The 25,690-nt window shown below is 33.4% G+C and overlaps 1 protein-coding gene across 7 annotated transcripts in view; it reads right to left on the bottom strand.

Moving 5' to 3' along the window:
• The window catches only part of LOC126738014 (kinesin-like protein unc-104), a 227,573-nt gene that overhangs the window by 82,652 nt on the left and 119,231 nt on the right, over positions 1-25,690 (bottom strand). For 5 of the 7 annotated variants that reach the window (XM_050443167.1, XM_050443170.1, XM_050443172.1 and 2 more), the window contains 2 exons: positions 22,251-22,423; positions 16,637-16,818 (listed from right to left, as the gene is read on the bottom strand). In XM_050443167.1, the coding sequence (XP_050299124.1) occupies positions 16,637-16,818; positions 22,251-22,423 (355 nt within the window). The remainder of the gene's footprint in view (positions 1-16,636; positions 16,819-22,250; positions 22,424-25,690) is intronic. The other 2 variants (XM_050443171.1, XM_050443173.1) reach the window with 1 other exon arrangement.

Genomic DNA, 25,690 nt, shown 5'->3' with positions numbered 1-25,690 from the left:
GACGGGCAAATTCCAATCGGGCTAAGCGATTCTTTTTTGAAAGCAATGGTTTTTTTGCTGGCCTACATGCATATAGATTCTCTTCTACCAACCTTCGTCTTACAGTCCTCGAGGACACATTACCAATCCCTAGAGCCTGTAATTCTATCTGAATTTGACGAGAAGTCATGAAAGGGCTATTCTGGCTAATTTGTTTTAATATGCGTACAGCTCTAATGTCCATTTTTTTGGTCGGCCAGATTTATTTTTTGGCTCTAATGATCCTGTCCTTTCATATTTTTTGATAATTGCCCAAACAGCTTTTCTTTTAACATCAAATCTACGAGCAATATTAATTTGACGATCACCCGCGCGATATGCATTAATAATGCGTTGTCTTAAATCGAGAGAGAATCTAATTCCGCGTGGCATGTTGCACCTTGAGTTAAAGAGAAGCAATACTATACTAATTTTATTTTATAAATATTTAGACAAAAAAATTATTCCAAAATTGTTTTTGTCTATCTACTTTTGACCAGCTATACAGGGTGTCCGCTAATTAATGGTACATGGAAAAACCACAGACTCCTGATGTAAAAATTATACGATTTAACTATATTTACCTATATCCAAAAGTTGATATTAACTGAGATACAGGGTGTTAAACTTAAAACTTTTTTTTTTGTTTTTCCCCAATAACTTTAACAAAAGTTAACTTTTTTTCACAAAAATTTGTAGTTAGGGGTTTTTTAGGTCGAGAAATTAATTTTTTTAACAAATTGAGTGTACAATGTAGGGGGCGCTGTCTGCGACATCTTTTTCTCTTTCATAAGGTCATAACTTTTTTGTGCTTAACTGTATTTAAGTTTTTATTGAAAATAATACTTTTTTCATATTTTCTACGTAAAAAAGGTATACTAAGTCGAAGTCGCTCAGAGTTACCGTTTTGGAGATATTTGTATTTAAATTATTTAGTGCACCATGCACTCGACCCCGGCTGAATAATTAATATAATCGGCAAATAATTCGCTTTTTTAAAGCAAGCTATGAGAAAGCAAATGAACTTTAGAGACGCAGTTGTTAGGAAACCGCCATGTTGTTGTTGTTTGTTGATTAGTTTAAAGTTGTCAGAAAATATTTAATTAGTGTTTTCTGTGAGTTTGCATCCAGTTTACAGTTTTGTTGAACTTTTAAATTTTTCGTAAGTTGAGAAACAATGCCGAGGCACAATCTTTTTTCAAATGCCGAAATGAGGGATATGTTGTGTGTATATGCGCAGGCAAATTTTAATGGACGCGAAGCCTATAGACGATATTCAGAACTCTATCCAAATCGAAGACAACCTGATTTCAAGATCTTCAAAAATCTTTACGATCGATTAGGAGAAATAGGTACATTTCGTCCTAAACGGAATTCCGCAGGGCGCCCGAAGGTTATAACTCCAGAACAAGAAGAAGAAATTCTGGTCCGCGTGGCTGAAAATCCGGAAATAAGTGCAAGACATGCTGCTGCGGCAACTGGAGTAGGCAAGTCATCTATTTGTAAAATATTTCACTTTATCCCTATCATTTCACTCCTGTGCAAAATTTATTAGAAAATGATTTTGCGCCCAGGATAGAATTTGCCCGTTTTTGCTGTGCCCAAATAAATGCCGACCCCATGTTTCTGAATAAGATACTATTTACTGATGAAGCAACGTTTACACGTAGAGGCATTTTCAATTTTAGAAATAAACACACATGAGCTTTACAAAATCCACATTCAATACACGAACGTCATTTCCAACATGAATTCAAAATTAATGTAGGATGTGGTATAATCGATAATCATTTATTGGGCCCTTTCGAACTACCGCCCAATTTAAACGGGGAACTCTACCTTGAGTTCCTAGAAACACATTTACCAGATTTTCTCGACAATATTCCGCTGGACATAAGGCAACATATGTATTTCATGGCGGAGCGCCAGCACACTTCTCTAGAGCTGTCAGAGAGTACCTGAACAACCGTTTTTCTAATCGCTGGATAGGTCGTGGGAGCCAGTGGCCATGGCCGGCGCGAAGTCCCGATTTTAACCCGCTGGATTTTTGTGTATGGGGCTATATGAAGTCGCTCGTTTACAAAGAAATAGTGAATTCCAGAGAAGAACTATGGCAGAGAATTTTATATGCTACACAAAAGCTATGAAACGAACAATTATTTTTTTAAATTAGGAGATCTTTCAGCAAAAGAACTGTTAAATGTATTGAAGTGAATGGTAGACATTTTGAACAGTTTTTATCAAAAGCAGATCTATTTTTTTACTAAATCTCGTCACAGTTTCAAAATGGAAAAGTTATCAGTCGCATAGTTAAGTTTGTTTTCGTTAATGATATTTTCTTTCAATAGATTTTCTAGTGTCATAGTTATTTTAAATAAAGTTAATTAAATGATAATCCAATTTTTGTCTGCATTATTCTCAATGACTTATACTAAAACATTATTTATGATGTAAAAAATGATTGGTAAAGAGTAACAAGACATTATTGCTTGCTTGAGCTGCTGTACTAAATAATTTGAAGGCAGATATCTCGAAAACAGCGACTCTGAGCGACCCGAAAGTAGTATACCTTTTTTACGTAAAAAATATGAAAAAAGTATTATTTTCAATAAAAACTTAAATACAGTTAAGCACAAAAAAGTTATGACCTTATGAAAGAGAAAAAGATGTCGCAGACAGCGCTCCCTACATTGTACACTCAATTTGTTAAAAAAATTAATTTCTCGACCTAAAAAACCCCTAACTACAAATTTTTGTGAAAAAAAGTTAACTTTTGTTAAAGTTAATGGGGAAAAACAAAAAAAAAAGTTTTAAGTTTAACACCCTGTATCTCAGTTAATATCAACTTTTGGATATAGCTAAATATAGTTAAATCATAATATTTTTACATCAGGAGTTGTGGTTTTTCCATGTACCATTAATTGGCGGACACCCTGTATTTATATTATTGCTTTATCTGATAGCAAGCAAAATAGACCGTCTTCTTTTCATAGACCGCCTTACAAAAAACAATAATTTAAAATCTAGGGGACCTGTGGGTAAATCTTTAAACAATTATATGAAAATAATACTTTGTCTATCTACTTTTGACCGCTACTGTAGTATATGTCCTATACCAAAATCTTATAGTTAAAAGTAGTAGACAATATTTGGAACTTTATTAGAGTGATATAATTTCAACTGTCAGTAATAACCCTCTTTGAACAAATTTTGCTAATTTAGAATTTTACCGCAGTAGGCTGTGAAATAATAATAGTTATTATCCGCGCTTGTCGTTTCCATAGCTACAGAATGATATTTAAACCACTTAGTCACATAAATTTATTATGATTATTTATAAGTAAAAAATAACAACCTTAAAAAACAGAAAGTTTAAAGTAAGGTTTCAATATCCATTTTGAATAATACATGTATTATAAACAACTTCTAAATGTTCTATAGCATTGGATACAAAATTGGCTTGATTTAAGTAGGCTACAGCCTCTCTAATACTTCTTTGCAATTCACTTACCGCAGTAAGCCTTTGCCTGAGAAAAGATATACGCACGTAATAAAATAGCTATCCTACATATTTTGTTTTCAAATAATATAAATTAACCAAAAGTCTAACATTTACAAAATACAAGAATTTTAAATGTACTTAAGACCATGGTAAACAAGTCGACATGAAACTATACACTAAGATTGTTGAACAAACTATGCGGCCTATATAAAGGCTTTTTCTTTGCCAAATTTGTAGCATATGTATCCAATAAAGCCTGTTATGTCTCCTCGTATGCAATAATACAACCTTCACATACTAAACACTTAAAGGTTTAAAAAATATTTTGAATAATGATAAATAACTAGCAAATATAACATCTTAATAAGTTTTGTAGTTATAAAGATGGAAAAAATTGATTGAAGAAGGTAATGTGATGGACACACCAGTATCAAAAACTTTTTCGTCTAAATAAAAAAGTATTTCACAAACAGTTGCATTCGAATACATGCATGTATATGCACATTGTATATAACTCAAAATATGTTTAAAACCTGGAGATTCCTTTATATGTTGATTGATACATTTATTCCGTTAGAGTTATCGCACATCCACGTTTCCAGTGTGGTTTATTTCTGAACTCCGTAAATTAATTGTTAACAAAAAGCTAGCTCAAAAATTTAAGGAAAATAATAATCAAGCTAAATATATTCATTTTTCAAACCTAAGAAAACAATGTGAAGAGTTGCATAAAACCTGTTGTCAACAACATATAAATAAAATTGAAAATAACACTCGTGTGACAACCCACGTTATTTCTGGTCATACATTAATCGTAAGAAGAAGGGTAGTGATTATTCAGATTGTACAGTTTCTCAATTATTTGAATTAATACCCGTCGAGCGCCACTGACTTGTGATCGTGGCACCAGCGTCACAGCCGACTTTACTCAAGCCGCGAAATGATAACATCGGCAACATGGCTTTCAGATCCGTTTTCATTTCAGTTCTCATGGGACTTAAAGGGGATCATTTATATTCCTCTTTTAAATTTGAGTTTTTAAGTGAAATTTCGGAATGGAAAGTGAATGTAGTTATTATTAAGAACTTACTAAGTCTTAGTAACATCTCCCAGCCAGTGTCGGTGTGTTATATACTATAAAAACAGTAATAAATGGTTATAAAGATATAGACCTCGTTTGTAATCAGAAACAGGTGGAGCAGGCCGGCTTCTTAAGTGGGTCATTGTGCTATTTATCGATTTTCAAGTTTATTTTACATATCACTTTTAAGATTTTTGTGTTGTGCTCTTATCTGTGTTTTTTGTAAATATCTTGTGTTGCACTAAAACTAGAAACTTATAAGAGCCAAGGTTAATGCTTTATTCACATAAAAAAAATGAAGCTTTTGTTTTATTTATAAACATTTTTTGGCTTCCCCAAAGATGAACTTAAAATTAAATGGCTAAAAGCCATACCTAGAGATAATTGGACCCCTACTCAATATTCTGTGGTTTGTACCCGAATCATATTATCTGCGAAAATGATTATCTTTTACCTGATGGCACACTCACTAAGATTGGAGTTAAAGCAAGATTAGTTTGCTCAGCAGTGCCTCAAATTTTTCCAACTTTACCTGCATATTTAACAAAAACAAGTGCCTCTTCCTAGAAAAAGTCCAGACGAAAGAAATAGTGAACATAAAAACAACTTGATTTCATAACAAATTTTCAAGATCTTATGAGTAATTATTCGGAAAAAATTCTAATATCTGACCTGTGGAATGTAAAAATTGTTGGGGATACAAAACTATATTTCTATACTTTAAACTTGAATGATGCTTGTATAGATATTATTAATCAAATATCAATAGATAGCGACCTACATGTTAAAGTTTTTTTAAAAAAACAATAATAATAATTTTAAAAATATCTAAAATGGATTTTACCTTTCGAATTGAAATTAAGTAGGTGGTCTCAACTCGAAAATCTATTAACTAAGTCTTCTGATTATTGTGAGCTTAATAAACCATACTATTCATCTCTAGAGAAGTTTCATGACTTCATTAACCGAAATTCAGATGTCTTAAAACAGGCGTTAAATTTATTGGAAAGTTCTGATTCACAAAACTTAGAGGATGAAAAAAGATACTGACATTTGTAATCAAGTAATAGACCAAATAACTATACTTATTTTAAAGCAAAAACGTTATTGCCCATCAACTATAGTAATGTCTTTTATGTTATATATTATATCCCCTTGCGCATATGAATTGCTTAGAGATTATTTTGATCTACCCACAAAGAGGTATCTACAGTAGGTACAGTATCTTTCTTCTAGCTTTAATGTGTCACCAAATTCTGACTTAAATAAAACTAACGATACCACTAATTATTTAAACATTGTATCCACTTCTTTAGCACCGACTCAGAAAGTTGTTAATTTATTGATGAAATTTATATGTATATGTAAGCAGATAATTTAAAAAACCCAGTTTATACCACCAAAATGTTAAGTCAGCAGTATGGCCGAGCTAAGGTCAAATGCCGCCATAAGGCTGCTTTAGAACCAATAACATCTCAGAATGTGCAAACCAAATTATAGAGACGATCTTGGCAGGAATGTAAGCTTATATCCCTTTTTCTACTAAATGCGGATCAAACAACAAGCAATGGTTCAACCTGAATTGCATAAAGGCAGTAAACACTAAAAATGCAGCATATCGCAAATGGCGTCAACATCCTTCCATCGAAAATCGGAGGAACTTTTTAGCCTCCAGAAATAGCTGCAAGCGAATTATTGATGAATGCAAAGAGAGTCACAACAACAGGATCAAAAACAAACTGCTAAACTGCCCAAATGACACAAGATCTTTTTGGCCGGTATCGAAAGCCGTTAGTCAAGGATTTGCTAAGTCGGCCTTGCCACCCCTAACAGCAGATAATGGTTCTATCGCGGTAACAGCAAGGAAAAAAGCCAACTTACTGTGTAAACTCTTCGCGTCCAATTCCTACTCTGCACTCGCAAGGCAAAACACCGCCATATTTGCCAAGGGTGAATTCATCGATGGGAGAAATGTCGTTTCCCCAACGAATTATAAATAAAATTCTTAAAAGCGTAGACACCAACAAAGCTTCTGGACCCGATGGAATTCCAGCCCTAATACTAAAACGTTGTGCAGACGAATTGACTCCTCCCTTATGTAGACTGTTCACGGCATCGTATAAGCAGGGCCAATTTCCAACAAGCTGGAAAACTGCTCGAGTGCAAGCTGTACCCAAAAACGGTAAGAAGATGATGCCCTCCAATTACCGCCCGATTGCACTAGTTCCAGTAATATCGAAGATTATGGAGAAAGCAGTCAACCAACAACTGTTAAGATATCTGGAATCATCTGGACTAATCAGCGATCATCAATACGGCTTCCGAAAGCTTAGATCCACCGGCGATCTTCTGGCCTACGTCACACACTTGTGAACGGAGGCTATGGAGAAGCACGGCGAGTCCCGCTCAGTCGCTCTTGACATTTCCAAGAAATTTGACAGAGTGTCGCATGAGGGACTACTAACCAAGCTCTCCTCAGTCGGCATACAAAACTCATTATTGAATTGGATCAAAAGTTTTCTTGAACAACGAACAATCCAAGTAGCCGTCGATATATACCTCTCCGTCAAATTTAACATTAACGCTGGAGTCCCTCAAGTAAGCATTCTATCCCCCACCCTTTTCTTGGTATATATCAACGATTTGCTAGGAACCACTGTCAATCCAATCTACAGCTTTGCGGACGATAGCACACTTATTTCTACATCTAAGTCCGCCAAACCAACGACAGCCGCAAGTTCTCAGAATCTTAAGCAGCAACAAGTAGCTTCAACCAACAACAATATTAGAGCAATCTTGGAGTGGGGCGATAACAATTTGGTCAATTTTAACGCTAAAAAAACGCAGGCTGCAGTATTTACGATGAAGACTAACCTTGGTGGCCCGGAGCTGGTTATGACAGGGAAAACATTGCCAATGAAATCATCTTTACATCTTCTAGGAGTCGAGGTCACCAACAGTGTGTCCTGGCATGACTACGTTGCCGAGGTCGCCAGGGTAGCTTTCAAAAAACTCGGAGTGCTTTTCAAAACGAAAAAACTGTATACACCAGAACAGCTGCTGACTCTTTATAAGGCTCAAACACGCCCTTCCCTCGAGTATTGCTCGCATGCCTGGAACTCTGCACCCAAGCATAGTTTAAACCTGCTGGATTCTATACAGAAGAGAGCTATTCGTCTTATCGACAAACCAGAACTGACAAAGAGTCTGGATAGTCTGGAGCACAGGAGAAAGGTGGCTGATCTCTGTTTATTCTACCGTTATTATCACGGTAAGTGCTCCTCTGAGCTGGCAGGCCTGATTCCACCCAGGGCTGCTCCGGCAAGAAGGACGCGTCTAGCAGTTGCTGCTCATCAACATCGAGTCCACCTGCCTACCCCAAGGACGTCGCTGTATCGGGACTCATTCATCTGGAGAACATCTTCTTTGTGGAACGGGCTTCCACCTCACATATTTTCCGACGCATACAACCTACAGCGATTCAAGATAAATGCCCACAAAAAACTTCGCGCAAGCACCACTCCAAGAGTGACATAGGACATTCCTCTTGTGCTTGTGTTTACCATTAAAAAAAAAAGGAAAAACTGCTGCGACTGTTTAATGAGTATGAGAGTTTCTTCGGTCGCGTTCATATAAAAATTACGTCATCTGTAAAGTAGTCGGCTTAATAAATTGGATTTTTGGGAATAGTCACTTTTATTTGGGGTGTAAATATCAAATAACCCTTCTAGTGTTTACTTAGTGTTTACTACTAGTTAAAAAACTAGACTATAGGGGAAAAAGTTTAATATTCCATTTATATAATTATGAACAGCGCCTATACATATTTGAAACAATAAATCAATCACATAAATAAAATTGTGCATTTGTAAATAAAGCAAAGTAGTAAAGTAGTAAGAGTAAAGTTGGCTGTTCCAGCGTCCATGCGCGCGTCGATAAAATAAGTGTATCGAAAATTGGCGCGAAGAAAGATTTAATTTTTTAATTCAATTTTCAAGTCATTTCCCGGCATTTTATGTTTACGTTTGAGAATAATTAAAATTTTGTACTTGCTTTCGACGTTTTTTCGTATGCTCTGTGATTATATCGCTTTCTTTATCCGACCTTAATAAATAATTCAACAATGGAGCACAAGAACTCGGTCCCGCTAAATTTTCGTCGGCCATATTGTAAAGAAAATTCACGTGTACGAACAATATAAACAAAACTGACATAAACGTATTAAACTTAAATGCGTAACTGAATTTTGGATCGGGTCTGATGAGCGCAGAGCATGCGGTGCGATGTCCGGAGATCGAGAGGGAGAAGCTTTATGAACCGAGAAATTTAATTTGGCGTCGTTACACCTTTTTGGTAATATGCCTACGTTTTATGGCAATCATAATGGTTTATTTAAATGGTAAAAGCATATTAATTTGCTCGCTAATATTTGGTGATCATTCACTATATTTGGTAGTTGGATACAATCCAAAGGGCAGTCGTGACTAAAACATTTGAAGATACTGTTTATTGTTACTTAGATACTCAACCACTTTTGTAATTGTTTATACAAGAATAAAACTACGAACCAAAACCATATGTCTAGTATGTTTTACTTATATTACATTATCAAAAGAAAATACAAATTTTGTGTAAATAGTTCTGTGGTAATATGCACTATTTTCCCCATACGTATTTTTAAATTAAAAAAAAAACATTTTCAAAAGTTCAATTGCCTGGAGAAGGTTATACAAACTGTAGCAATGGGGCAGTTAGAAGAAGTTCAGAAACAAGAAGTTAGGACAAAAAACAGGTTAAGACCCTAGAAAATAACGGAGTAAGTATAAAAGTATATATATGGTCTAGTATCCTGACGACTCAATGGCAAATCAAGACTCTAAAAATCAACCTTAAGGACAAACATTGTCATAAATTCAAAATATTCTACAGTATTTCTAGCACAAGTCACGGTCATGCAACGCTGTCCTATATACATAAACAGTGTCTTAAAAAAGTCCCGGACAACTTAATAATTCACGTTCTTAAAAAAGTATCCCAAATAAAAATTATAGATCTCTTTCAGATCTACATTAGGAAGTTACCATTGCATATACATGAGGAACCACAACAGTAGTAGAAACCAAAGTTACCTTTTTTTAAATGAAATTGCATATTTTTTATGCATTTTCCAATTCTACACAAAATTTTAACACAACTTCATGTAAGGAATGCTATACCTAACTTCAACAGATTAAAAGATACAATGATTTAAAAAATTATTATGTAAAATTAATTGTAAATAAAACATATTTGCATGTCAAGCTATAAAGAACGCTAATACTGACCCAAGTCAATGTATTATGGTACGGAGAGGTACGCGTTACTTGAGCGTGTCAGAAAATCATATAGGAAGAAACCTTATACTCTATAATGTATCCCTACCATATATGGAGCCTTACTATAGAGGCGTGCGTTGACAGTCCGTCAGATTAGTAAAAAAAAATATCATCAGAAAACTCGAGCGCGTCAGATTAAGACATGGTAAGGTAAGTACAAGAAGGAGAATGTATATTTCAATAATCTGACGATTTGAGCGTGGCGTAAGAAAATGAGCGAGTCACAAAGTTGGAAAAAAAAGACCTAACCTTGAAATACTTGAGCGTGATTGATTTATTTTTAAGGAAATCCTTTAGGAATTACGGAAAAAATATTATCTGACGATTTTCATGGGGCGATGTAGCTAAAACCATAAATATAGCGTGGAGCGTACAGCTCCTGAGAATTATATTTCCCACTTCGCGTCTCTCTTTCCTTCTCACACTTTCTTTATCTCTCGCGCCATTCCCGCTCTATCGTCTGCCGCCATGATGCCATTTCAGCTGATCACAATAGTACGTGACTACGTGTTTGACGCTCGGATTTGTTTGTTGTGTCAAAACATACTATTAATTATCCCGTACTATTAATTATGGTACCCAGTCTGCTGGCCAATTTTATTATGTTGATATTATTAGAGAAGGACAAAAACTGACCAAAAATTAAACGATTTTAAGATTTGTTTGGAAAAAATTTAATTTGATATAGTAATTTCGAAATCAAGGTGGTGGATTCAATATGGCGGAAGATTCGAATAATACACTACATTTGAAGAGTGAACGCAGAATTTTAAATTTTAATTTAAATTCAGATTCTTGTTCATCAAGTCGAGGAACATCTAAATGCAGATCTTTATAGGTATATCCCCAGTTTTCGACCATCCACAAGCAATTTGGAAAATGTACTACTTATTTATTTATTTATTTATATAACTATTTATTAAATAGATCATACAAACTATAGTGCGTATTATACAATTTTATTAGTTGGTCTGTTACCCCTCTAAATCCATAATTGGTACGGTGAGATCGTTCATAGAAAAGTGTTTGAGTTCCTTTGACGTGTAACCCTATTTGGGACTTTTAATAATATCCTATTTAAAAGATAAGAACTATCTATTTTACCGTTAAGTAATTTAAAGAAAAAATAGATTCGGGCATTATTTCTTCTAATTTCCAAAGTTTGCAGCCCAACTAGCTGACATCTAATGTTATAACAAATAGTTTCGTAAGGGAACTTATGTTTATAAAGTAAAAATTTGCAAAACTCTTTCTATACGATTAATATGTATGTTATAAAATGGTGACCAGACAATACAGTTGTATTCTAAAACACTACGAACTAAACTATTGTATAAACATTGTATGGTTCTAATATCACTGATTTGATCACAATGTCTCCTAATAAAACCTAGCATTCTAAAACCCTTCATCGTGATGTTATCACCATGAGCATTAAAAGTCAATTGATGGTCAAAAATAACGCCTAAATCATTAAAAGTGTCTACACTTTCCAGCAAATATCCGTCTAATGTATATGTAAAACTATAAGAAACTTTTTTCCGGTGAAAGGACATAACTTTACATTTTTTAACATTAAGGTTCAAAAAATTTTCTACACACCATCGATTAAAATTATTTAAATCTAGTTGCACTAAGGAACAGTCTTCATCACAGTCAATAGTTCGAAAAAATTTTGGATCGTCAGCATATAAAAGACATTCACAGTGTTTAAAAACAGATACAGCTTCATTTATATATAAAAGAACAACATTGGCTCAAGATGTGATCCCTGAGGCACTCCAGAAGTCACTCGAATTTCCCTTGAAGTTGCTGCCCTTAGCTTGACTTGTTGAATACGACTATTCAAATATGAATCGATCCACTTCAGATATGATCCATGTACTCCCAATGCTTTAAGTTTCTTTATCAACAGACCATGGCATACACTGTCGAATGCTTTTTGTAAATCGGTGTAAACAACATCAATCTGATAGCCTTTTTCGATATTCACTTAAAAAATCCTGAAAATCCGCTAGGTTTGTCGCCGTTGATCTACTTTTGTAAAAGCCATGTTGTTTTGGAGAAATATAGGATTTGAAGGTGTTAAATATTTCATCGGTCAAAATTGATTCAAATATTTTGGAGAAAACTAAAAGCAAAGAAACATACTACACAACACTACTGCAGTATGCTAATAATAAAACAATATCACTGAAAGATTCATTAGATTGCAGTTTTATTTCGTAATCTTAACTCATCATATCATTGTATCACAAATTGTATGATGCACTTTTCGAAACTACAATAGTCAACAAAAAAAAGTGTTTCCATTCAAACAACACAACATAATCTTCTCACAATACCACTTTTTAATTTACATACATAGATGATGACAAAATATTATGCTATCCATACTGATCTCCAATATAGTTTTTGAAGTACTCTCCATATCACATTAGAGCAAATATTGAAAATAGAGCAACAAATAAGTCTGATTTAAAGTAACTGCCTCGGACACGCATCGATATGCACACAAGAGAAAAATATGCATTGAGGACACCTTAAGGAAAATATAAAGATATATAGATGTTTGCCTAACTTTTTGACAGCTTCCGACCACTATGGAATCTATTTAGCGGCGCTATTCATGAATGTTTTGTTGAGATTGGCCACCAAATTCTGTCAAAAATTGGTTTAAAAATTGTGTTATAAACAAAAAAGAAGAAACATTATTTCTCGTATGTATAAAAATTACTAAATATTAAAGAAATTGTTAAAAATGTACAATAATCTATTGGGCTTTTAATCAGAACCTGTTAAAATAGTAGCTGTATCGGTCAAATTAAAAAAAAAAATTATTGACAAACAACTCAAAAATATATAATTTAAGTTTTGGGCTGTTTGACAACAAAAATCTCTAGGCAAAAATTCTCTTTTCAAAAACCATTTTAATTATATAGAGAAGGCTCAAAATCGTATTTTGTGTACTTTGGTGTATTATACAACAAATAAATTCGGTGGTGTGTATGTGTGCAAAAAAAGCGAAAAACACATATACATTGTTGCCAATAAGCTCTCGCGCCGGTTTAACCAACCTTGACTGATTTGACATTAGTGATGTATGTGACAAGCGTGACGTGGGTGGACAGTGCGTTAGACATTTATAAAATGGTGCGTTCAGATCTTCTTCGGGACTACTGTCACATTCTGGTGAGAAATCTTCGTAAGATCCTTTCATTAATTCCAGTTTTTTACTATAAGAATGAATTATTATTCAGGTAAATAGGCTCCGTTCTTCCATGATAAAATTATTACGTGCTCCAGTGCATAAATAACAAAAACTTAAAAGTATTAAATAAAAATATACAAGGTATTTTAGTTTCAATATTATTCAGTTTACAGAAGAACTCGAAAAATGATTCATTATAATTAATATAGGACGTTGAATTTTAATTTACAAAAAAAAAAAAACAAAATCGCATATTGTACAATTAAAAAAAAAGAGATTTCTATAACCAATAGTGGCGTGAATAGAAAAAACTTCAACGAACTCTCTAAAATAAATTAAATATTTTTTGATGCATCGTAGATTTTTGAAAAATAAATGAAATTTTACTGATTTTTTCGACATCTATCTTCTCTAAACTTTAAGGTACAACTAGAAAAAAATCTTCAATCAATTATTAGGAATGATGTTGACTAAATTTAAATGAAGGGTACAGGCAAAGAAGGTGCTATGTCAATTTTTACAGAAAATGAGTTCTTGGTCCCATCTGTTAGCCAGAGGTCTAAACTATCAATTATAATAGGAGGTATAAATTATCTAAAATATCAATTACGGCTAAAAGGGTGTTTGGTCAGGAATATCAGCCCATCTAAGATTCTCTAGTCAGGCTAAAAAGGTGCTGTGTCATGTTTCGCATATCGACTGATGCATAAACTGCAATAAAAACGAGAGAGTTATTTTGTAAACGAACGGGTTTTCTTCAGTACCCAATCATTCTTAATTAAAAAGCAAGTGTAATGGAGTCAAGTGAGAGTGAAAATACGAGTGGTAATAAAGACCAAGAACTGATAGCAAAAAAAGGAAGGAATACGGAAAAATGCCTGACGTGAATAAGTTAATAAATTTGAGAAGCCATACTATAGGTGAATACTAGGAGTGTAAAAGATTCAAGTGTTTTGAAAGTGTACCAGGAGATTCTCGAAAAAAAAATTATTCAGAACTTCAACCTACTTAACTCAGTTGATTAGAGCAGAATATATATGTGTGTGGTCTCATCACGGCTCTCCCGATCAAATAACGAAGAAACAAGAGCAAGATGCTTTTTTTGGTTACCGTGTAAGAGTTGTGAATAATACGAATGGGCAAGTTCAAGATATCGAAATATGTAAAAAGGCATTCATGTCTATGCATGGAATAGGTCGAGGCAAGTTAGCATTGCTACAGAAATCACCGAAATTAACAGGAGATACACCAAAAGATCAGAGAGGTAAGCACAACAATCGACCACACAATCTTTCTGTTGAAACACGAAGTAAGATAAAAAGACACGTTGGTTCGTTTAAGGGTCGTAAAAGTCATTATAACTTACATGATTCGACCAAACTATATCTACCAGAAGAACTAAATATCAACAAAATGTTTAAGATGTTGTGCGAAAAGTTTCCAAATAAACATGTGAAACTTATAGAACCATGTTTTCAACTGAGTTCTACATTTCGTTTGGACCTCCTAGATCTGATACATGTAGTCTGTGCGATGAATATTTAGCCAAACCAAAAAGTATAGAACCTGCAAAATTAAACTTATCGCAGATGGAAAATCTTCCTCACCGTAAAATAGAGAGAGATATAAACATGTTAAGCAAACAGAATAGGCTACACAAAAAAAGAGCCGAAGAATTTTATAAAAGGAAGAGAGACTCAAGGAAACGAAGCCAAAAAATTGGCTTCCACGGAAGCAGTATGCATTGATTTTGCAAAAAACTTTCCAGTTCAGAATATAAGTACGAGTGACGTATACTACAAAAGACAGTTGTCTACGTATGCATTCAATATCCATGTTATATCTACCTCACAAAGCATCTTTTACATGTATCCGGAAACTGTGGGAAAAAAGGCTGTGATGATGTCTGCTCTTTACTAAATCATTTTCTATATAATTAAGACCTTAGCCCCAAAGTTCGTCACTTTTTTTTTCCACCTTTTCACTCAAATTTTCTGCGATTTCTGTGGAGGAAAAATTAGAGAACAAAAATGTTTTGTTTCCTGCATTATGCAGTACATGTAGAAAAAGGACTCGATCTTACTAAGGTAACCTTTCCAATTAGAGATCATCCGTACATGGAGTGCGATAAGGACTTTGGTTTAATTAGTCAAAAAACACGAATCGAACTTCGGCAAAACAATGGCAGGAAGTATTCAGGTGGGCAAGAAATAGACCTTCTCCTTTTCAAGTAGAAAACGTTATCCTTCAGAAGCTGGACAGATTTCTTTAAGAAACGTTATAGACGAACGTGTCCGTTTCCTTCCAGGCCTATTAGGGAAATGAAGATAATAAAGGAACATCCAAGAATGATTTTTCACCGAGAGAGCTACAATGGTACGTGGAAATCCACCGCTATCACTGACCCGAAACTCAAATCTAAAATGAAATTAGGAAATAACAAATTCGAACTTCCGGATTATTTATATAACGGTAAGAAAAGCTCATAGGCTTATACCTGTTATCCATATCCTTGGAGTAATTTTATGATAGGAAAGATTTTCTTTTTAGGGCTTCTACCTATAAGTATAATGAAATGGAAGAATCCTCCAAGAGCTAAAGAAGTTTTGTGGTTCAGCTGCCCAGGACTACTTTGATCATCTACCCTACTTATAGAGCTGAAGATCTTTTTTAGTGATTTTGATACTGACCATTTATTTATATTTCTAGGAAAAATCACCTATCTAAAAAAGTATACCATATTGCTTTCGTTGTGGAAAATATGTAATATGTACTTTTGTTTATAGTTCTTTTACAATAAAAATATTGTTTAGAATAGGCACAAATTGTCTAACATAACACCTTTTTTCTCTGTCAATTTTGCAGATTCTGTAAAAAACCTACCTTTATGTTTTTTGTGTTTGTTTTTATGTGATTTATACTTGAGTGTTTAGAAGGTTATACTCAAATACACCACAAAATAATTTTTCACATTTCATTCTCCAATAATAAACGAACACGAGAGAGTCTAAACCCTAAAAACCGTTTTTCTCAAAACCAATTTTTTTGACATAGCCTTCTTTGATGGGTACCATCAATTCCAATGTAATGTATAAAATGATTTTCTTCAACATCGATGCGTTTTCTACAACCCTGAACCAGGGAATTATTTGTACGTAATATTGAAACTGTTTAATGTGCAATTAAACAATTCTTTCATGCCCCTCATGGATCGGATTTATTAGTTCATCCCTAGTTCGAATTGATTCTTATTATAACTTTTCTTTAAATGTATCTCAAAAATAAAAATCAATCAGAATTATCTCCATCCTGCATTTTCTTAACAAATTACATTTTTCGAGTATAGATTATTTAGCACTTTAACTAATGATATCTTCGAACGTAGAACGAGTTTTTATATTAAAAACCTCAAACACCCAGTACATTAGAACGAAGTGAGTTATTCTTACCGTAGTTTTTCTAAAGACCAGTAGTGGGTGGCACCGTTTTTAAGATCCTGGACCTCCACTGCAACGCTAGTCCTTGGGACTGATATATCCTCTTCATGGTCGAAATCGGTAGAAGATGGTCGCATGTCAGGAGGAAGCGGAGAGTACAGTGTGTCGGTGAGTAGTGTAAACTGGAATTGTACCTAAAAAACACACATATTTGATGGTTTTATCAAAAATTACCCCATTTCAGATGCGAACTTATGTTCACCCTCTAATATGTCTCTATACTCTGAATATGTATATAACAGTATTGAACAAATACTGTGCGTTTTAGAGGCCAGTATGTTAATACACGGTAGTGTTTATATTATCCGCTTAAGTTACAGCGCAGTGCTTACGCGTTTTTTGACCATAAGAGTCGCAACTGTACCAATATTTACATAATACACATCAGAATTCTACCCCAAGGGTCCGGTAAAGTTAAAGGGACAAACAAAATAAAACAAAAAACAGGATGTTGAGTGTGGTCAGAATATTAATAAAAAGTGAGGATGATTGGAAAAAATACAAAACTTTGGAAATAATGAAGATTTTTCTACATACGCTAAATACGTAATTATTGCCGGCTTGCACAAGGCTTTTTAGCTCTTGATTTTGCTATAATTAAAAAATATATCTATATTGAGGTAATTTTCAAACTTTTTGATAGTATTTTTTATCGCTTTGTATCCCTATAATTACATATTTTGTAACTTTGTAACACACACGAAAAATAAAAACAATCTTATTGACAAAATGGGAGTGGCTTCAGTATGTCCACAGTAGTATTTTTTGGTTTTGTCTGGGGCACTTCTTAATTGGGACTCAATTTTTCATTTCATTTTCAAAACAAATTTATAGACCACCTAGATCGAATATTCAGCAGTTTTTAAACAGAATGGAGGACCTTGTTTCTAACTTGTTTTCTTTGTATAACAACATATTTTGTATAGGAGACTTTAATATTGATATGTTACAATGCGATAATATTTTCACAAAAAAGTTAGTTTCGATGTTTGAGCCCTTTAATTTGAAACAAGTTATAATAGAGCCAACCAGAGTCACGAAATCTTCTAGTTCCCTAATTGATTTAATAGTCACTAATTATGACCAAATTAAATGCACTGGTGTTATCTGTTCTGATTTTTCCGACCACTTCGTAGTCTATTGTGAGATACAAATGGCCAAATTAAATTATAAACCAAGAACTATCATTTCTTATCATATATTTTTTATGTTGCAGCTATGTAGATATAATAGAACCTGCATTTTCAATGCAGGAGTCTGATACATTAGCTTTTATTTACCTCAATTATTGAATACACCTGTAAGTTTATATTCTATGTAATTTCCATGGTAAATAATAAACGTTATTATTATTATATTATTATAATTTTAGATAATAAAAGCATAATATAATTAGATTTTACATTATTTTGTGAACAAAACACATTTACCAGGTGTTAAAAAATAGGTTTAATTTATTTAAATGATTTGATATTTTATGGAATTTAATATATTATAAGTATAAATTTTGAAAAAAAAACATAATTTAAGATATTAAATTGATAATAGTAAATAATAACGATGAGGTTAAATGTAAATAACTTATAGTCAAAACGATAAATATTTTTATTAATAAAACATATACAGTGCCTCAATTCAAAGATGAAATAAAAAAAGGTGCCTTTATTTGAAAAAATGAAGTTGATGGTCGTAATTTCTTTTTGAGCAACCCTGTATATACAAACTTTACGTACAAAAATGCGCAACTTGAAATAAAAATCGGCGAGTCCGAGCTTTTTTTTTGTCGAACACACCTCTGAATTTTAAATGAATTTAGACAAACTTTTGGGATGCACTGTATATGAATAACTAACCGCAACCATAAGAACCTATATCCAAAACTATAATCTAATGATTAAGCTATGGAATTAATTCCTAACTATTAATTATTATTAACTATTGTTCTAAATACATGTCTAAAGAAACTAATACGAATTTATTGCAAAATGATAAACAAAACTCCAAAGTAATGAACACCTTTCCCTCTAATTAACTAATTTCAAAACTAATTATATCCTACTAAAAAAATAAAATTGAGTGAATCAAATAACTCAAAACAATAAAATCAGGATTCACAAAATAATTTGCAAAGCAGCATTTAAAAAGTAAAAATTGGTAGATTATAAGACTAACGTCTGGCTATTTGCACTGTTACGTTAAAAGTGGCATATAAACAAGTTTTTCTATATCTCTGAAACCATGAAAATTGGCCAATATATTCCAATAAAATTGGGGATCTCATGCCGTCGAGTTTAGGAAGAAACTTCTTCAGATGCGCTCAATGTCCCTCTATAAAATTTGCGCAATCCCCTGTTTGGAGATCCACAAAATTTCTTCAGTGATTGATTGTTTTATAAACATACTATGAGACCCCGCGCAATGTAATGAGGGTGGCGTATCCTCTCCAACAGTCTGTCCAGATTTCAGTACCTGGCTTTACATGCCCTATAATCACCTGCTCTATATATAATTATCATTAATATACACAATAGACGATCTTTTTGTTTGGACATGTATCATGCCCAGTACCCACTTTTCCCTCACTAAGCGACCGAGACTGTCGCCCCGTGTGGGTATGCATACAAAGGCACAAATATCTATTGTGCCTATAACTGCCATTCAATAACTATTTCCTCAACCCAATTACATTTCTTATTTTAAATTTCAAATAAAGCTCAACCGATTACCTAACCCACTATTTGGCGCCAACCCAAGGTTCTAATTCCTTTTTGCAATACCAACTCCACATGTGCGCCAACCACATAGTCCCATGTCTACCTTCCTTGTATGCGCACACGGTGCATACAGGGTGTCCCAGCGAAAACGAAACAGAGCTATTTTCGGTATGAAAAAAAAATTTTTTTTCAAAAATCTCGGACACGTTGATTTTATTTTTGAGGGGGACAACTTTTCCTTACCAAGGCACCCTCATACCAGCAACCCCCTTCGAGGGGGTGGAATCACCCCTAAAATCCTAAATGGAAAGAGGGGTCGTATGATACCTTATTTTAAAGGTCTTTTAATTCTGAATATAACTGCCATATTTGAAGTGGCTAAAAAACAGCTTGTCAAAATTGCGGAAACAGCGAAAATGAAAAAGGTATTATGGACTCTTTTTTGGATAATATTTTTAAAAGAACAAGGAAATCCTATTTTCGAAGGGGTCACTTATTAATTAAGAGGCCACCTAATACCTGGAATCCTTTACGAGGGGTTGAAAGCACCCCTTAAATCTTAAACAGAAAGAGGGATCGTGTTATACCTTATGTTGAAAGCGTTTTCACTTTAAATTTAAATGGTGACTTCTGAGTGACTGATGGATTTCTTCTGGATATGAAAGCCAAATAAAATTCTGGAAAAAATGCTTTAAATAAACCTTTATGCCTGAAACCCTTTCTTACAATTTTTTTTATTGGATCATTAAAACATGATTAAAAATTTATTAGTATTGTTAATATTATTGTTATTACACCTTATCAGCATATCATAAATAAAAACAAAATACCAAATAAAATGCAAACACAAGTATCTGAAGAATTTATTTAGCTTGCTAAATATCATTGGTACTTTTTTCATAAAGCAGCATTTATTTAAATAGTTTTAAATTATTACCCAGTCTTTTACGTGTTGAAACACTGTTAGCAATGGTTTATTCTACTGCAGAGAGGGTTGAGATGATAGAGTTTTTCTTTCGGCATAACAATTGTGCCAATAGAACGGTACAAGAATTTAATGACCTTCATCCAGAAAAACGAGTCAACAGAAAATACGTTCTAGAAATAGTTGCTAAATTTAGGGAATCTGGCAGTGTCTTAAATAAAAAGCGTGAGGTTCAAAATGCTGTTGTTGTCAATGAAGCAAGGCAAATAACTGTCCTAGGTCAACTTCATGCCGAGCCAGGAATAAGTGTCAGAAAATTGGCGACGAGTACAGGAGTAAGCAAAAGTAATGTTCATAGGATACTTAAGCATAATAAATTCCATGCTTACAAAATTCATCTGGTGCAAGAACTGAATGAGATTCTATTTAAGATTTAAGGGGTGCTTTCAACCCCTCGTAAAGGGTTCCAGGTATTAGGGTGGCCTCTTAATTAATAAGTGACCCCTTTGAAATTAGGACTTCCTTATTCTTTTAAAAATATTATCTAAAACAGAGTTCAAAATACCTTTTTCATTTTCGCTGTTTCTACAATTTTGACAAGCTGTCATATCCGGATAAAAAATTTTAGCCACTTCAAATTTGGTAGTTATATTCATAATTAAAAGACCTTTAAAATAAGGTATCACACGACCCCTCTTTCTATTTAAGATTTTAGGGGTGATCCCACCCCCTCGAAGAGGGTTACTGGTATGAGGGTGCCTTGGTAAGGAAAAGTTGTCCCCCTTGAAAATAAAATCGACGTGTTCGAGATTTTTGTAAAAAAAATTTTTTTTCATACCAAAAATACCTCTGTTTCGTTTTCGCTGGGACACCCTGTATATTATAATTATGTAAACAAAAAAATACTTACCTATATGACATGAGACACGAGAGAAAATTACGATAATCGTACAAGTACAGTAGCCACTCCCAATAAATAATAAAAAAATATTTGTTGACGTAAGTGACATTTGACAGGCTTTTTTATTTATAAATTAATCCGTATTTACATATTTGTGTTAATGACCTAAAGATATGATGTAAATCCTTCTAAATTACAGAATTTGGTTAGTTAAAGCTTTAAATGTGAATTAATAGCATATATAATGAGCAACGTGATGGCTAGTCGCAAATAGAGTGTAGTTAAGCCGGGTGTAATTGTGAATTATACGTATAAGTAGAAACTCCTTTATAATTTTTTAAATTTTACATTTTTTTACTTCATTCTCACTTTTTTATCAATAAAATGTTCAAACTCAACATTCTATGTAAAAATTTAAAAAAAATCGGTTTTTAGACGTTTCTTTAACTTTACCGGACCCCAATCCTACCAATTGTGTTTCTGTTAATGATGGTAAATTGCAGTCGATCTGGAGAGATCTCAAGGACTGACAGAAGCGACTGAAGGTGACTTATCAGAAATTTCATTATAGTTATGTGTTCTATGTACCAAAAAGGACTATAATAATCGACGGCTTACACAGCTTATAGAACTTTAATTCTGGCGGTTTTCAATTTTCATTTCAAATTATAGTTTTATGTAATACAGAATAATAACATTAATTCTATACACCTCAAATAATAAATTTTAATTAAGCAAAAAAGTTCAATTTAAGCAATCAAACCTCAATTCAAATAATATTATCAACATGCGGTTTGTCTGCAGCCTCTTTTGACAGTTGAGAATATTGGTCATGCATGCTCCTTATTATGCTTGTGAGACCACCTTCTTGACATGCCAGACACAGAAAGCGTTTTGCAGACTTTCGCATCTGGGTGAGATTAATGTGTGGTTTTATAGTATGAATCTAACGGTATTGTCATCTTGTTCTTCAGTTTTAAACTAATGTAATTAGTTAGTACTTAATTTTTGTTACAAAATACTTGCCTTTTTCTTAAGCTCGACACTAATAGCGTTGGCTTCTTTTAGGAAGATGGCGTTGCCCCACAAGTCATCCCTTAAAGAAGTAAACTGATGGTGCTTCCACTTTCTCCACGCGCTTGCGGCCAGTTCGAATTCTTTCTCGGTCCAGTTGCACTCTGCATCAAACAGAGGGTTCACTGCAAATTCATTAGCTGGTGCCACTTTCGTTTTGCAAACTATTAAGCGTAAGCTACTCAACTCACGTGAAATCTTGGCTTGAAAATAGTTTACCAAACAAAAACAAATACATAAGGAATACAGTGCGTCCCTGAAGTCATGAATAAGTTCAATGTTGATTAAAATAGGGCGCGTTCAGAGAGACCCTCGATCCGGTCGATCTTGTTAATTTTTTTACATGAAAGTGTTTCAAGGAGCGGTATGTCACGTTTTTTTTAAATTCCAACCTCTATATTTGATTATATATTTGGATTCTACGAAAAATTCTAGATATGTTTCACAACTATACATACTGCCTGCAACCATTTTTATTGGTCATTTATTAAAACGTTTGTAAATTAAATTTAACAATACAAAACGACATTAAAACTTCAGAGTGACAGTTCATCAAAATGTAACAGTAGCTTAAACGATTAATAAATTCTTACTACATAGGATGTACAAAATTCGAAGATAATCATTAAAAACTCGAAATATTGCGTACTTATATTCTTAGTAATAATTGAATTGTCTAATTAGGGCTTAGTGAAATTAGAAAGAGAAGACAGGACCAAATGATAGTTAAATCTGGACACATTTTCCACTATGCAGGAGAAACACATACATTTGAAGGCGGTGTAGGATCTATAATACACAGAAAATACACCACAACAGATAATAGAGATTAAAAGTATAAGCCACAGTGTTACTTATCTCATAAGAAGCTAAATACGAGATTCAACACGAAAATTATAAAAGGTTATGCTCGCACGTCAGCCTCCAAGCATCCAAGGTGAACTGGATGTCTTATACAACCTTAATGAAGCCTTAAAAATATATCCCATCCATTACACCTTACTAATGTCAAATAATACCAAACTTGGAAAAAGACAAGATGAGTCTAAGAATCACTTAAAAAATTTCAAATATGGGGAGATAAACGAAAGAGGTGGTAGATTTCTCAGTTTCCTACAAAAATAATAAATCTTTAACAAAAAGGAAAGGAAAACCAGATGAAAATACAAATAAAGAGATACATTTTATTATCTCTAACAAAAAAGAACGTAATATTCATAATATACAGGGTGTTTCATTAAAAATAAAAATTCAGGGGGAGTTTTTAAGACAAATATTGTTCACGGATGAAGCAAATTTTTCCAGAGAAGCCATAATGAACTTTTACAATAATCACCTATGGGCGGCTGAGAATCTGATCGTCATTTCCTCGAACACGAATTGCCCGTACTTTTGGAGAATGTTCCATTGCAGTTAAGATTGCAAATGTACTTCATGCACGATGGAGCCCCATCTCAGTTCAGTTTAGTTGCATGAGAATATTTGAACACAGTGTATCCGAATCGTTTGGATGGGCCTAGGAGGAACTAAACCTTGGCCTCCCAGATCTCCAGACCTTAATTGCTTGGACTTTTTCCTTTGGGGTCACCTTAAATATTTGGTTTATACAACCCCCGTAGATACTGTGGAAGAATTACGAAATCGCATTATCGCATACTGTGTAACAATTAAACACACACCCGGAATATTTGAACGAGTTCGCCAATCGATGCATCGTAGAATAGAGAGAGGCCTGTATTGCAGTTAGGAGTTCACATGTTGAACAGCTGCTATAACTTATGTTCCACCAAGTGGCTTCTTTAAAAGTAGATATTTGTTGTAAGAAGTTTGGGTACTTTTATTTCATTAAATAAAAACATTTTGTAACAAAAAAATATAAAATAAAATAAAACTTAATAAAATATTGACATTTATTTTGAAGTTTCAAAAGAGCATTGAATAGTGAATAAACTCCAGATTCCATATTTAAAGTTGATGATATCTCAAATCTAAAACGTTAAAATGTCATGCATTTATTATTTTAATTCCAAAAATTTCGAAAACGCTGGCTCGTAGCGACTTCGACCAAGATATTTTTTTTACGTGCAAATGATAGATAAATTAATTTTTTTGGAAAAAAAATTAAGCAACCATAAAAAAATTATCACGCTTTAAATATAAAATCGTGTATGTAGCGCCCTCTACAAGTGAAAACCCTCGTAACATTAAATTTGAATTTACCATATCAAAAAAAACAGATGCCAATTTTCGTTCAAATATCTGCATAACTACCAAAATTATTGAAAAATCAAAAATAAAACTTTAACATACTATATCTTAGCAATTAAGCATTTGCGGACCTAAGTTTATAGGGACTTTTTTTATTATTTTTAACCAAGGAAACTCCCCCTGAATTTTTTCGCAATATTAATGAAACACCCTGTATAATACAAATATCTCAAAAACAGCGGGACTTATGGCTAAAAGCTGACTTATAGATATGAACATTTTTGACAAAATACACATGAACAATTTTTTTTCCAGAGCAGCTGTTCACGAGATATGAACATCTCTACGCAGACTTCTCGATTTTTAAATTAATAATTGAAAACCCTTACTTTGTTAGTCTGATAACAAAATATCCATTTATTGCCAAATGATTTATTTCAGGTGTTTACTATTCCCTCTTTTGAAATTAAATTTTATAGCGTGTTATTTTATAGTTGTCATCAGTATCGTAGCAAGGCACGTTTAATATGAAATAAATAAAGAGCCAGGACTGAATGCGTAACAATTAAAAGGAGAGGCGTGGTTTTGTCCATTAGTCCATAACATGTGGTTTGTTTCTTAGTCCATGACGTAACAACCTTAAACAACTTTTCCATAGGCAGCGACCACAGGATGGTAAGATCAAATGCAGCAACATTAAAGTAGAAGGAATCAAGATGATAGGACAGACAAATATCAAAAAATGGACTCCACCCGATAACGCAGACACCTTTTGAAACGGCATTGACGGACACCTAACAAAGCAAAGAACTGCACCAGCGTTGCATGTGGATATTGATGAGCTGAACGAAAATATAGAGGATGCTCTAAAACAAGCAGAGCAAAGCAAAGTATTATGCTGGGATTAACCAAGGAAATAAAACAGTAAATGACAGAACCAAAAATCTGATAAAGGAGAGGAGAGAATTGCAGAATAATTACGACTTAAACTCCCTAAAATTGAAGCAATTTATTAAGGATATAACTAAGGCTTTGTAATGATATTATAACATTCAAATGGATACCGAAACAATTAAAGAAAATAAGAGCTTGAAAGTACAAAACGGAGAAGACCGAATTTCAACTGATAAAAGAGAAATTCTAAAAATAGTAGGACTATACTACAAATAAAAGGGAAATTATCC

This window comes from Anthonomus grandis, chromosome 6, assembly GCF_022605725.1.
Source record: "Anthonomus grandis grandis chromosome 6, icAntGran1.3, whole genome shotgun sequence".
In the NCBI taxonomy this organism is placed as follows: Eukaryota; Metazoa; Arthropoda; class Insecta; order Coleoptera; family Curculionidae; genus Anthonomus; species Anthonomus grandis.
The sequence above is the reverse complement of the archived record's forward strand: the minus strand, read 5'-3'. Positions and strand labels throughout refer to the sequence as shown.